This window comes from Danio aesculapii, chromosome 11 (genome assembly GCF_903798145.1).
Source record: "Danio aesculapii chromosome 11, fDanAes4.1, whole genome shotgun sequence".
Lineage (NCBI taxonomy): Eukaryota > Metazoa > Chordata > Actinopteri > Cypriniformes > Danionidae > Danio > Danio aesculapii.
Genome location: NC_079445.1, coordinates 23,803,948 through 23,818,544, shown reverse-complemented (window position 1 = coordinate 23,818,544; position 14,597 = coordinate 23,803,948). Strand labels below are relative to the sequence as shown.

Here is a 14,597-nt window from a genome sequence, read left to right as displayed (position 1 = left end):
TTGTTTTGTGTTTACTTTGATTAAATTTGTTGCATGTCCATTGGTTCCCGCCTCAAACATTAAGGTTTTCACTAATCTACATTAGGTTAGCGTTAAAAACAAAACAAAACACCAGTGAAGAAACACGACACAGAGAAACATAACCTATTGCCAGCTAGTGTTTCGGAAGTGTTGTTGCAGAGCAACACTATCAGCTGGCAGAAGTATAAATGCACGCGCAAGGCATGTTGCGATCTCACTAGACGCAGGAGTAAAAACTAGTTTTAATTTGCGACAAACGAGGGAAGGTGAAATGACGCCCTACACATGCAACGAAACCATATAGCGAGAAACACGGCAAAATGGGAAAATTTAAGTTTGCATACTCCTGATTGGAGAAAGACGAGTTTAAACAGCGACTGAAGCCCATCGCTAAAAACGACAATTTATTTTTTCAAGCTTTGTTTCTTCCGAGCTTATCAGAGTTGTTGCATGGTTGTGCTCCATTGCTTTATTGAACTACAACACTTTATTAACAACTGTTTATTAAGTTAAAGGTTTGATGCTGATTAGAACTTAAAGTGGCGATGAGGTCCTAAAACATTCTAAGAAGGTCTTTAAAACGTCTTAAAGGTATTGACTTTACCTTTAGGATTCCCGCATATACCCTGTTTTAAATTCGGTAACATTTTAGAATCTTTATTCTTAGATTTTGACCTCACTTTGAAGGAGTTTCATGTTTTTGTCATTAATGATAATAGAACGAATGCATGTTTCTATTCTGGAGGGCATGAAAACAGGCTCTTTAAGCACTAGAGCTTTGTTGATACTCACCTCCTATAGTAAAACTCTTTGTGGTTAGAACCGGCCAATTTGTGCGAGACTAATTTGGCCTACAAACACCACAGACATGCAAACATGTTACACTGTAAATGTTAAGTTAAATCAAGTTAGCTTTAGTTCATCTTCATGTTACATTAAAAGAACACTCCACCTTGAAAAAGACTCTGAGTTAAACCATTTTTAAAATCCATTCAGCCAATTTCTTGTTCTGGTGGGGTCACATATTAGCTTAGTTTAACTCTAGGAGACTTGTTAAATGAGGAAAAAAAAAAAGGTGGAGTGTTCCTTTAACAACTTAGCATTACTTAAATTATTATGCATTAAAAAAGGTCATATTTTGGTTTTGTGTGTCTCCAACAACAGGCTGATATTCATGCAAGGTCAAAAAACACTTTCATCGTCTTTATAATTTGCATTTATTTTTACCTCATTATCCCAAACACTCCTATATGATTCATTCAGCGATTCATTTGTTCCCAAACCCCTCCTTAGCTCATTGCTAATATGTGCTGATTGGTCTGATGACCCAGTCTGGTGTGATTGGTCAACTGCGTTCAGCGTGAGACCGAGATAACTGCCCACCACGGCTTATCAACAATCTTGAAGTAGTCAGAGTGCAGAGTGTATGTGTGAGCCCAATGCAGGAGTGCATTGAAGCCTTGCAGTTAAACACCAGCATATTGCTCTCTTCTTCTTAACCATAAGTAAAAACAGTGACACATATTCAGTATTAATCCACACAGTGGCAAAAGCTGAACTATTTTAAAACTTGACCACTGCACGTGTGTAGGAACAGCCAATGGTGGCCATAGCAATGACAAACGGCAGTGGATCGTGAGCTCACAAATGCATTTAAATCCATAAACAAAGCAGCATGCATCATGTTTTCAACAGGGTTTTAGACGCGATATGAGAATATAAGGAGTTAACCTGATACACTACAAGTTGCCTGGAGCGGTTACAAGTAATAAAACACAATTACATACATAATTTGCAAGCTACAGAAAACAAGGAGGCAACCATTTTAATCGCACTTACTTACACTTGTAAAATGGAGGAAGGAACTGATCCATGAACTGTGTATTGTAAAGTTCCTGTCAAGCTCTGACAAAGTCCCATTCATCAGTGGTCTTCTCTGATCCTTCCTTTAACGAACAGCTGACAAATCCCCTATTGTAAGGGTGTAGATTGCTAAAGCGCTCGTAACAAAAATGATGGGAACACCGCACAAGACTGGGACTATAATGCTGAGGTATTTTTACAAAAATAAACTTCAACCACTGACTCTTCACAGCCTCATCTTTGGGTAGGGAAAATAACACTGACTTTCCTTCACACTTCAGAGCACAGCATTTATGCGACTTTATTCAGCCGGGATCTGCTACAATGTTTGTCTTCCTCAATTTCTTTCTACTGTGTTTGTGGGTGGAGCCGAGCTTTCAATTTTCCAGGTCTGCGCATGCACCAAATAGGCGGGGCTTAAGTTGCATATTGATGTCACGGCAGCACGGCTAAAGACTCGCTACCGCGGCGATTCATTCGAACCACTAGGAGTCGACTCTTTTTATAGATGAATCAATCGTTTTAAAGTCGCACTTTCAGATTTAAGCCTTAGCTGGACATTTTACTTCACTTAGAGCTGTTACACACTGCATAGAAAGTCATTTTCTAAAACCCATAATAGGTGCTCTTTAAAATATCAAGTTGAAGCTCATTTCACTTGAATTTAAAATATGGTTGACCACTTTTAATAAGGTTTTTATCTGTATTTTTGATGTTTATTTAGTGCATTGTTGAGTTTGATTTATATAAATCACAAATGGTTTAATTTTTAGTTGCCGTATTTCCTGGAAAATCAATCGCACCAATACAAGTCTCACCAGGCCAAAACTGCATTACAGAAAAATAAAAAATAAGTTACATCTGATATGTAAAAATAATGCAAAAAGCTACCTCTTCATGAAATAAAACATTTACAAACATTGCAAACATGTATTAAGTTTTAGTCAATCCACAACAAATTCTTTAACGAATCTAACAAACTCGTCTGCATCTTGTTTGAAACCAAGCAAAATATGCACAAACACACAATCCCTTTGTTTAATGTTAATTATAATATAACGATGCAGCATTATACGTCATTTTGGAAGTCAGCTTTCCAATGATAAAGAGCATTATTCTGGAGAATATATTAATGAAAATATAACAGCTAGATCATAATATTGTCAGAATAAATTAATAATAAAAGAGAAAAGCTTTAAGGGCTCCCTGTGGATTTTCTGCCATTTATCTAATCGTCATTTTAAGGAGACAATAACCATGGTGCTTTTACTCTGGAGTGTTTTTCTGAATCCTCTGATCAGTATTAGGATTAGCAGCATCAGTATTTCACTCACGTGTTTTTCTTCCCTCTCTGGTATTTCATTTAGCTTGGGAATGTTTTTACTTCTATTTAAATCAGTCTCGGGAGAGTTCATTTTCCATTTTAAGAGTCTCTATAAGTGCTTAAATTGAAGCTGAATGATGTGGGAGAACATTGTATAATGTCGGGATTAGGAGAGAAGAGCTGGGGAAAAAAAGGTGGCGGAGTTTCTGCAACCCTTAACCAAGCTCACGAACACTAATCTATAAAAGCATGTCTGCGTTAGTAAAGACTCGAGTTTTCTAAAGCATCAAGACTTTTTTTTACTTTTGATTTCAAAACAAGATTTGATCAAAGTGACATGCTTGATGTTTTTTGGCAAATATATTTAATAACATTTTGTGCAGATACAATATCATATAAAAAAAGTAATACAGTGTTCTGCTTTTTCACAACTAAGAGCCAATGACCATAAAAACAATATATTTATTAAATAAAACAGTAAATGTAAAAAAAGAATAATAAAACAAATAAATCACCAAAAAATGAACAATAAAAGAAATAAATAATAAAAACAGTAATAAAAAAAAAAAGATTTCTTCTTCTGCTTCAAGATCAGTATCAGTGTCAATATAATTCAACAAAGGATTCCTTGTTTTGTAAAAGATTTTAAAGACCCTCTTAATGAAAACCTATTTTTTTTCCAACTTTAAACACAATAAAAGTATTTCATCCATCTGACATATGAAGGTGGATATGTATGTTTACACTTAAGGAGAATACACCTCCTAGTCAAAAATGTGGTGAAAGCAACAACGTTCTGTGCTGTTGAAGGCAAATTTGACCCAAAACGAATTCTGAATAGTGCTCTTAGAGGGTTTGGAGTGGCAAATATGTTTTTTTTTTTTTTTTTTTTTTTCAAAAGTATTAATCATTATAGACTAAAAGACTGTCAATCTTGGACGAGAACAAAACGTGTGTGTGATTTGCTGGAGATTGTTGACACCTCTTACAAGTATTTTTTCTATTTGGGTATATTTTGGCTAATCTGGCATTGGTGTAGTGTGCTCTGTGAAAAATCTTGCATTGCATTAAACTGTGTCGGGCACATATAGAAGAACTGTGTACAAAATTGAGTATATAATACTGTTCTATTTCACTGATGGTCCCAGGTTTTCTTATGTAATTCAGAGGATTGAGAATTTTAAAGAATTTATTGGCGGATAGATGATGGAGACTAAAGGACCATTTTTATTTTTTTAATACTTTTATTTTATGATACAGTTTTGCTTTATAATATTTAATTGTATTATATTTTATCAGTTTATTTGATTTTTGTTATACTATTTTGATATTTCAGCATATCTTTTAATCTGTTTTATTAATTTCCTGGACTCTGGTAATTGAGATTTCTATAAACAAAATATAGCTATATACAAAACAGTTTTTGCTTTATAATATTTAATTGTATTATATTTTATCAGTTTATTTGATTTTTGTTATACTATTTTGATATTTCAGCATATATTTTAATCTGTTTTATTAATTTCCTGGACTCTGGTAATTGAGATTTCTATAAACAAAATATAGCTATATACAAAACAGTTTTTGCTATGGTAAAAGTTTCAGCTGTGACATGGGTTTCTCATGGTCAAACTTATTTTTATGCCTCTCTTAATCATGCATAGTCTTCAGAGAAATCAGTGCTTTGAAGATTATTAAAATATTAAAGGATTCATTCACCCAAAAATGAAAAGACTTCTCTTTTATTCAGTATTTAAATTACTTTATTCGGTGAAACATTAATGGAAGTGAATGTAAATGGAACTACACCAAAATCACCAGCACGGCATCCTAAATGTACTCATGACTTGTGAAATTTGAAGTCTTCTGAAGTCTTATTGTTGATTTTAAATGGGGAACAGACTCCATTTTAAAGTTTTTCACAAAACAAATGACATTGCAGCTTTCAGCGGAGTTATTCAGAGAAACGGCAACATCTGGTTTGTGAATGAATTGTTCTTTAGAGTCAGATCTATATATTTTTTGGATGATTCAGAAGATCAAGTACTTTAAACCAGGCTGAATGAATTATTCACATATCTTACTGATCTGTTTTCTAAAGTCAGCTCAATTTGCTCACCACGGTTAGCAGTTTTTCATTGATCAGTGTCTTGGCTTCTGTTAGATCCAACATTTTGCTGATCTCACCCTCTTTTTCTGCTCTCTCTTTTTTAATAACGCACCCACAGCTATGAAAATTTCTTCCTGTCCTGTTCTCTCACCCATGGTGGCGTGGAGCTTTGTGCCCCTCAACACACCAGTAAACAGTCGGTCAGCAAATATCTCTTCCACCTGGTGGTGTGGGACCAGAGGTGAGCCTGATGCCAATTCACATGCTTCACAGGACAATGAATAAAACTACTTTGCATTGTAGAATTAAAAAAAGCCTAATGTTTGAACCTGCTAGTTTACCTCAGATGTCGACTTCCAAAATAGCTTGCCCAACTCCACTTCCTGTGGCTGTTTTTGCACTCCTTACTGTAGAGTTTAGGTATTGTTCTGGGATATTTTAGTGCGCAATTGTCATTTATTTCCTTCATCCTGTTTAATGTATATTTAGGTTCATGTATGTAGGTGTATGTGTGTGTTGTTATAGCTCCAAGTGCAAGTGTAGGTGTTAAAAAAAAAAAAAAAAGTATTTGTTTGTGTTCTTGGTTCTAAATTTACCTGTATTGGAAGCCATTTTGCTGTTTGGGAAGTGTGATTCTGACTGCTATTTTTCTAATCTCTTTTTTCCAAAACAGAGTTTGCTTCCCCGTTCAGATCAACCAGTTGCCGAGGGAGTCACAGTTGACAGTGACTCTTTATGCCACCCCTTTACCGCCCCCTGGAGGAGCGGAGGAGAAGAGCAAGCAGAAACGCAGCATTGAATCTTTGGGTTGGGTCACCATGCCTTTATTCAACTTTAGACAGTAAGCGGGTTTTTATTTGAATATTTTTTTTATCTCTCAGATTTTTTTGTTTTATCTATTAATGTCATTAAAGGTGCATTAAAGTAGTTTTAGAAAAACGATTTTGATCAAAGTGTTAGACCGAGCCCCAAAACACACTTGCAGCCAATCAGCTGCAAGAGGCGGGTCTATTAATAGACTCAATAGGTGCGTTCAACTTGAACCACAGCTGCAGCTTGTGATCAACGAGATTAGCCGAGTGCAGGCAGGGGCGGAGTTGAAAACGGAGCTGTCAAGCCGGACACTTCAGGGCTAAAAGTTGTGGCAGTCGTGATGACCGATCACATGGCATCATCATCACTATTTATTTATTTATTTTATTTATAACAACACAAGATTTACAGTACAAATAAAAAAAGAATACAGTCTCTACAATCCAGTTCATTTTTAAACAACAAGGGAATTATGAATTAAATTTATAACAAACGCATGACGAAATAAGGGGAAACGAGAGTGTAATATAAACAAAAACGAATAGGCCTATTAAATACAATGCAATAAACACAAATTCTACGAGTTTAAACATCACTCTTCAGGCTAACTTGTTTGAATATGCTAAAAAGGGGTTTACATTTATTTACATTTATAGATATAAAACTTTGCAATATATATTAGTATAAAACCCAAAACAAGGTGTTTTGATTAAGTCTTAAACAATGACCAAGATTAATTTGGATAATAAAAGCATTTTTAAAGAGCACTTTAATCCAAAAAGATTGAACAAAAGGACATTCCTAAAATAAGTAAGCTACACTTTTTGTAGAAATTAACCAGAAAGAGCAGATACATCAATGTCCCTTTTTAAAAGGTGTGCATAAACAGCTTGACAGGACTTTTTTTTTTCATAATCATATAAATTTATAATTATTCAATAAAATAGTTCTTTAACTTAATTGGTTAAGAAATCTTTAGGGTGGCAGGATCAACGATGATGATAATTTTATTACAAGTCTGTAAGACTTATTTTAGTTAATATTTAGGTTATTCACTAAAATATATAATTTAAATTGTTCATTGAGCTGAATGCAGTAAATAGTCTGTATAAAAAAGGCTGAATAAACCTATGCAAACAATCAAGCCTTTATAAACATTATTTAACAAAAATGATACTGTAGTACAATATTTGTAGTCTTTTAATAAGCATGATATATACATGTATAGATGTATAGATATATACATATGTATACATGGTATAAAAAGTTAAATGTTTGTTTTGAAATTTGTGAGATGGAATTTGTCCAATAATAAACCCGAAACACACATTGTTGTTGTTTTCATGAGCTGAACTCAGCCAATCATGTAATATCGATGTCGTCATCGCAACTCCTGCAGTCGATATTTAGACACTGCACCGACTGAGTCTGCTGTCTGTTCTCTGACCACATGGGTCAGTCACATGGCAGCGCCAAGCCGAAAAACGTAAAACCTAAAAATATAAAAAACGGGCATGGTCGTGGTGTGGGCGTGCTTGTTTTGGTGTTTTCAAATAGCTGAAAATGTACTGTTAATGCATCTTTAATGATAATTGAATGTGTTTAGTCATACTGGAGGGCATGAAAACAGGCTCTTTAAGCACTAGAGCTTTGTTGATACTCACCTCATATAGTGAACCAGTTGTGGTGATTAGAACAGGCCGACTTCTGCAAGTCTGATGCGGCCTACTAACACCACGCACATGCAAACAAGTGCATTTTTTTGTGTGTGCCAGTTCCTGTGTAGAAATACAATAGTTTGAAATGTGTTGCTCCAAACCCATTTGACCTTTCTTCAGTAAAGAAATAAAGATATTTTTATTCTGAGAGATCTGTTCCTCTATTAAAATTAATTCACACACAACTGTTTCAAAATATCCATAAAGAGATCAAATGACACATGCAAATGTATTTCAATAATTCATCCATACAATCTCAATGCCATACACATTTATTACATGCCTCTCTGGAATACTTGATTCTTATTGGTCAATCACAACATGTTATTCCCAAATAACAACCGCTGAAACCAATAACACAGACTCTAATTATTCATTCATTCATTTTCTTTTCGGCTTAGTCACTTTATTAATCGGGGGTTGCCACAGCGGAATGAACTTCCAACTTATCCAGCATGTTTTACACAGCGGATGACCTTCCAGCTGCAACCCATCACTGGGAAACACCCATTCTTTCTCATTCACACACATACACTACGGACAATTTATCTTACCCAATTCACCTATAGCGCATGTCTTTGGACTTGTGGGGGAAACCGGAGGAAGACTAATTAAAGAGTTAATATATTTTAGTAGCATTCGTTTGTTCACTAAAACTCAAGTACTGGCTTTGGGTATTGTTTTATCAGTTTAAATTTTGCTTAAAGGTTTTTGCGCACTGAAGTGTGAAATTTTCGGTTGCGTTTTTTATTTATTTATATGCGAAAAATTTGTCACGTAAACAAACCTTGCACACTGAGTCCAATGTGTATTAATTAATCCATTACAAAAAACGCAAAACATTTCAGAGTCCGTTCAAGCATTGTTCTCCTCTCTCTTCTTCAAAGTAGAAAAAGAAGGATGAATAGGCTACATATTGATTATCCAATACTCCATAGAGAGGAAGGAGAGTTCAGCTCATTATCAAAGAGCTGATTTATCCCGACATGTAAAGTTTCAGGAAATCAGTGGAGTTTGAATTCATTGCTTGTGATGCTTCACGCACGTAAACAAATCCTGAACAGAGACTGGCAGTGCCATAGACATTATAATAGATGGTTGCCGTGTTGACATGTTGAAGCTACGGAAGGAAAACGGACCATGCTTTCTATTATATTGCAGAGGTGCGCCAGTTACTGAATCAAGTCAGGGATTCTCAACTGTTCTTGGAGAATTTTCTGTCTTTATTTTATGCACCGTTTGTAATCCAGATATCTGTAGCTCAAATGACGGCATTCATTTAACTTTTCACCTGAACAGTGGCTCTGAACTGTCAAAACACCTCCCAAAACGCTTTTCCCCACTCAGTGTTTGTAATGTACAACTATCCTTACTGTAAAACACTTTTTTTTTTACTGGACTGTCCTGCTTTTAATGATTTCACAAGACTTTTTTATGAACTTAACTCCCTTAAGCACATTTTTAACAGTGACACCAGGAAAAATGTTAGAATTCTTATCATGTAATGACACTAAAAATCTTATTGAATTTATGTATTCATTTGTTTGTTGTTTTTAATTGTATATTTATTGTTGGAAAGTTCTTGCCATGAAAATAGGCTTGGTTGCTGACATGGCATTAAATAAAAACATTACATTACAAAATGATTTTTCGCATGTGTAAAATGGAAAAAGAAAGAATTATTCAAAAATTTTTTTGATAGTCAAAAGGATGAATTTTATTTTTTTAATGTGCGAAAATTACGGATGAAAATTTCAGATTCAGTGTGCAATAACCTTAATTCAAATTATTCAAACGATTCCGTTTTGTTTCCAATGTGGGAAAAAGGCAGATGTTTATAGATTTTTATTTTTTTATTTTATCTTATGTTGCAGCTGAATACCATGAAAAATATGCAGGAAGCTTTATAAAACCAAGCACACTTAATGATGTCGTAATTCATATGAACTTATTTCCCATTTCATTCTTTTTTTTTTATAAATCTTTTCCTTTTGAAGCATCAGAAGAATGACAGAAATATCTCATCTTTTGGTTTAGGGCAACATGGGGCTGAATAATTAATCATAGAATTTCTGTTTTGGGGTATCCATCCTTTTAAAACTAAGTAAGTTTTGAGAAGGAAATGATTATTAAGACTCAGTCAAATGCATAATGATGCATTAATTAACTATACATCTTATTAACATGCCATACTTAAACATATATTTTTTTTCTTCTTCATGAAGTGTAAACTGCCATAATATTTACTCGACAGCCAGGCTTACGTCGTGATAAGATGTTCTTTAATTCCTAGGAAGGTTGACTTGTTTGCTTTAGGATCTGTTTGCAGGATCAATATTGTATTACTTGGCGAAAAAATATTTATCTTTGCTTCCAAGATAAGATCAGAAATGAACTCTGCAGGTCAAGTGCGTATGTACTTATACTCCATCTTTGTCCACATCCTGTTGTTGCTTGTTCTGTGCATCCATAAAAGGATGTTAGGTGTTTTCTCACCTCGTTTTTTCCTCTTCCTTTAGTGTTCTGACCTGTGGGAGGAAGCTGCTGGGTCTTTGGCCTTCAACTCCGGGCAGTGGAAATGCTCGCTCAAGTACACCAAACTTCAGCCAGCCAGACAGCGTCATCCTGCAGGTTCGGCCTTTTGCTTTTGTGTAATCATAGAGTAGAATGTTTCCTGCTTGTCCTACTTTATAATCTGTGACTCGCCTACAATTTCAGATAACTCGCATTTACTCTTTTCTTCACTTTTTTTCTCCTAAATGCAGTAAATGTCTCTAGATCTATTTTCCCTTGAAAAAGCTCTTCACAAACCTGCTGAGACTAACTTTCAGTAAGCATGATGTCAGCATGTTTACTAACTATGTGCACAGAGATTGGAATAGAGATATTCGAATAAAGATTATAAAAAGCGGGCTAAGGAAAGGATTACATTCGTATACCTCATTCAGACTAGCAGTGTCTTTTGTAGCTGCTTGTCGCTCAGGGTGGTGATCTGCTGCAAACACAGGTTTGTGTAAGTACAGTATATACAGCACGAATACAACTGGCCTCACGTGAGCTCTCCTGGTGCTCCTATTGGCTGTCGCTCAAAGTTGCTCTTTCGCCAAAGTTGAAGGATTCACCATTGGCTGCCTTGTAGACTGAGGTTGCTGGATGTTGCTCGCTCTCCATTGAAAGCTTGGTGCTTTGTCTTTGCGTGTCGCTTGTTGTGTGAATGAGGCTTAAATGTGTATCCTTTTGCTTTTAGAGATTTAGACATTACATTTTTTTTTTCAAAGCTTATAAGTTAATAATTAGACAAATATATTTTTACATATTTGAAAATGTTTTGAGAAATGTAATAAAATGGCTTAACATGTATTTATAGAATGTATATTTGCATTAATATATATATTTTGGCTGTTTGTGAAATATTAAAAACTATTTTGAGAAAAAAAAGAAAAAAAAAAAAAAAAGAGTATTTGTCTTCCACGATTTAAGGTAAAAACCTTTTAAAATCTCATTGGGTTAAAATTTTCAAAAATATTCTTTCAAAGGCAAATTTGAACCATTTTAGGATAGCTTTTGTGGTTAAATGATTTGGGAGCCATCTTCTCCTTGCATTTCACACATTTAGGAGCTAGTTTTAGTGCTAAAACCATAGACTGTTAAGATATGATTGTAGCATCCATGACATCACCCATAGGTTTCTGAAGAGCGCAAATGAAGCTACAAGTAGGCGTGGCCAACCGTCGCCATTTTGCTCAAGCGTCATCAGGGGTTACCAAAAAAAAAACACTGTAGTTGAACTGTAAAGAATTGTAATTGTAAGAAATAATTCCAAAAATCAATTGACTGTAAAGCCACATAAAGCAAAACAAAAATACAATTTATATGCAGAGTTCAGCGGCTAATCAGCCAGAATGACGTGACTGCGACCAGCGAGACCTACAGTAGCTGTCACTCAAGTAGCTACGCCCTTAATTATGCAGACTTAATAAAACTTAATAAAAATGAAACCAATGAGTTATAAAAGAATTCACCCCCTCACAGTTGGTAATATTAGCTATATGCACCAAAACCATCTTTTGTACCAGGCTGTAAACATGTTTTTATTAGCTGTAAAATTGGCCAGTTTAGCATTGCAGTCAGTGAACATCTGGAGTTACTGGAGCCAGCCCCCAAAGGCCAGTCGATGAATTGCAGTTTCAGTTACTTCCGTATTGGCTTTACGAAGGAGAGCGGGATGTTGCCGCTTGGCTAAAATACTTTTGCTCTGTGAAATATTTGTAAATTGAAGACTGATGCTCATTAATTTTAAGATTTTCTCCCAAATCAGCAAGCAGATTCTTTTAGCCTGGAGATGTTTTAATAACTGGCTGTATTTTATCCAACGTCACTTTCATCTTTTTCCCAACATCATTTATGCAAACAGTCAAATCTTAAGTTTTGAGGACGTGTGCATTGGGAAATTTTAAAATGTGAAAGTTTGTAGAAAGGATGAATATATTTTTGAGTGCATGTCTGGATAGATTATATTTGAAGGAGTATAATGAAAGGTATGTTCAGCGCTTGGCTCATAAATTGGGCGGTAATAGGGTCGGGCCAGTGTGCTAGTGGAAATATAAGGAAGGAACTGTCCTGCTTCTCGCAAAATGTCCTAAAAGTAGGTCAGATAGCTCTGCACAGAGAGAGAAAGACTGATGCAGAAGTATTACTTTTACATTCATATAAACAGCCCAGAGCAAAATGCAATGCTCAGGAAATAGTCTGACAGCACTAAACTAGATGTTTTATTTGGATGTTTTGTTGCAAAAGTACTATAAAAGTAATTGATTTCAGTGTACACGTATAAACAGCTTTTTAAACTATTCATTTAAATGCACAGGTTGATCCTTCTCTAATCAATTTTTTTCCCCCTCTGTTTGAACGTTGTTAGCAGTAAAATATGTCCTTTGTAAAATGTACTTCATCTAAATCAGTCATCAGTGTCACAGTTATTCAGATGTTTTGCTAATACACTAATTTTGTAACATCAACATGATTTCATCTGGCTGAGAGTGCACAATTTTTAAAAACTCAAGCGTACAATTTGCTCGCCGCCACGTTTTATTTGAGTATAATATGAATCATTTTGAAGAGATTTTGTCTGAAACCGGTACGACTGTACAGACATCTTTATGATCCGTCTATGCGTGATCATAGGGATGACCAGGTGGACAATAATTATTGGCTAGAAATTGCAAAAGTGGGAAAGGAGGAAAGTTTTTGTTTAGTTTAGAAAAACTTGAGGGATAAGTTTGTTAAAACCAAAAAGAGAAGCCATGGTAAAAGTAGAGACCCGGGTGGTATGTTTTTCCACCCTTCATAGGTTTTAATGAATTTGTTACAAAACTAAAATGAAGTAACAAATTATTTCTTTGATAACTGAAAAAGAATATTTGAACCCATCGGTTTACAATATACTGATGCCCCATTTTTCTAGGCTTTATTGATGATAATGGTTTATTCTTTCCATAATAAAAAATATATTTGTAGAGTAAGTCATGTTCTGTTATTATTCATGTTTTAATAAACTTTAAAACGTAGAACTGTCTGAGATATGAGCAAAAGCAAGTAATGCAACAAAGTTTGATTTAAAAAATAAAATAAAATAAAAAACTTTATCTTAAATGTTTATAATCATTAAAATAATAATTTAAAAAATTTGTTTAAAAATCTCGAATTATTTTAATGATATGACGTAGTACCGAAAACTTCCTACTTCTCTGTTTATCTGTCGGATTTTACAGTGGGTTTCTTTTGACGGCCCCCTGTCGTTTTAAAGAAAATCACAAAGTATAAAAGCCTTGTCCATTTCGTGAGGTGCGCGCGCAATCAGCGGCGGTGAGCGACGTGGTGCCAGGCTTAATAATGTCACAAGTATATGATGTTCAGGAGGGCATGAAAACAGGCTCTTCAAGCACTAGAGTTTTGTTGATACTCACCTCCTATAGTGAACCAGTTGTGGTGATTAGAACAGGCTGACATGTGCAAGTGTGATGCGGCCTACTAACACCACACACATGTAGACACATTTATATGTGTGTGCCATTTCCTGTGCAGAAATGGTATATTAAAGAGACAGTTCACCCAAAACTGAAAATTGTCATCATTTACTCAACCTTCACTTGTCGCGAAACTGTTTGAAAGTCTTTAATGTCTGCTTTTTTTCCCTCTGTCTGAACGTCATGAGCAGTGAAATATGTCTTTGGTAAAATGTACTTCTTTAAAAGCAGTGTCGTCCAGTCATCAGTGTCATACAGTTATTCAAATGTTTGCTAATTTTCTAACATCTCGTATCAATGATGAAAACGGTTGCGATGCTTAATGTTTTTTCCCCCTATATTCAGAATTGCTTGATGGATTTAAGTTTAAAAACTTTGATGGTCCGTTTGAGTATTAGTAGACTGTCTGCTTGATATCCGTTGATTCTGCTCCTTCAACAGACATTTAACTGACTATAAGAAACTTAGCAAGGACAACGTACTCTAACCACAACCTAACAGTCTACTTATAATCTAATGAGAATTAGTTGGCATGTAGATGCAATGTAGCTTAAATTCAACAAACAGACCATCAAAATAAAGTGTGATCTCTTTTTGTTCCTGCATTGCACCTCCATAAAATATAAGAATAATTATAACCTAGAATGGTAGAGCATCACCACATTAACAACTAACAGAAGACAGAGGTTGCTAATTCAGCTTTAAATCACAGAAATAAATGA

The 14,597-nt window shown here is 34.9% G+C and overlaps 1 protein-coding gene across 1 annotated transcript in view; it reads left to right on the top strand.

The window, feature by feature from the left end:
* pik3c2b (phosphatidylinositol-4-phosphate 3-kinase, catalytic subunit type 2 beta) overlaps nucleotides 1-14,597 on the top strand; it is an 88,764-nt gene that overhangs the window by 35,923 nt on the left and 38,244 nt on the right. The window contains exons 12-14 of the mRNA XM_056467854.1: nucleotides 5,437-5,559; nucleotides 5,992-6,159; nucleotides 10,369-10,480. Of these exons, the coding sequence (XP_056323829.1) occupies nucleotides 5,437-5,559; nucleotides 5,992-6,159; nucleotides 10,369-10,480 (403 nt within the window). The remainder of the gene's footprint in view (nucleotides 1-5,436; nucleotides 5,560-5,991; nucleotides 6,160-10,368; nucleotides 10,481-14,597) is intronic.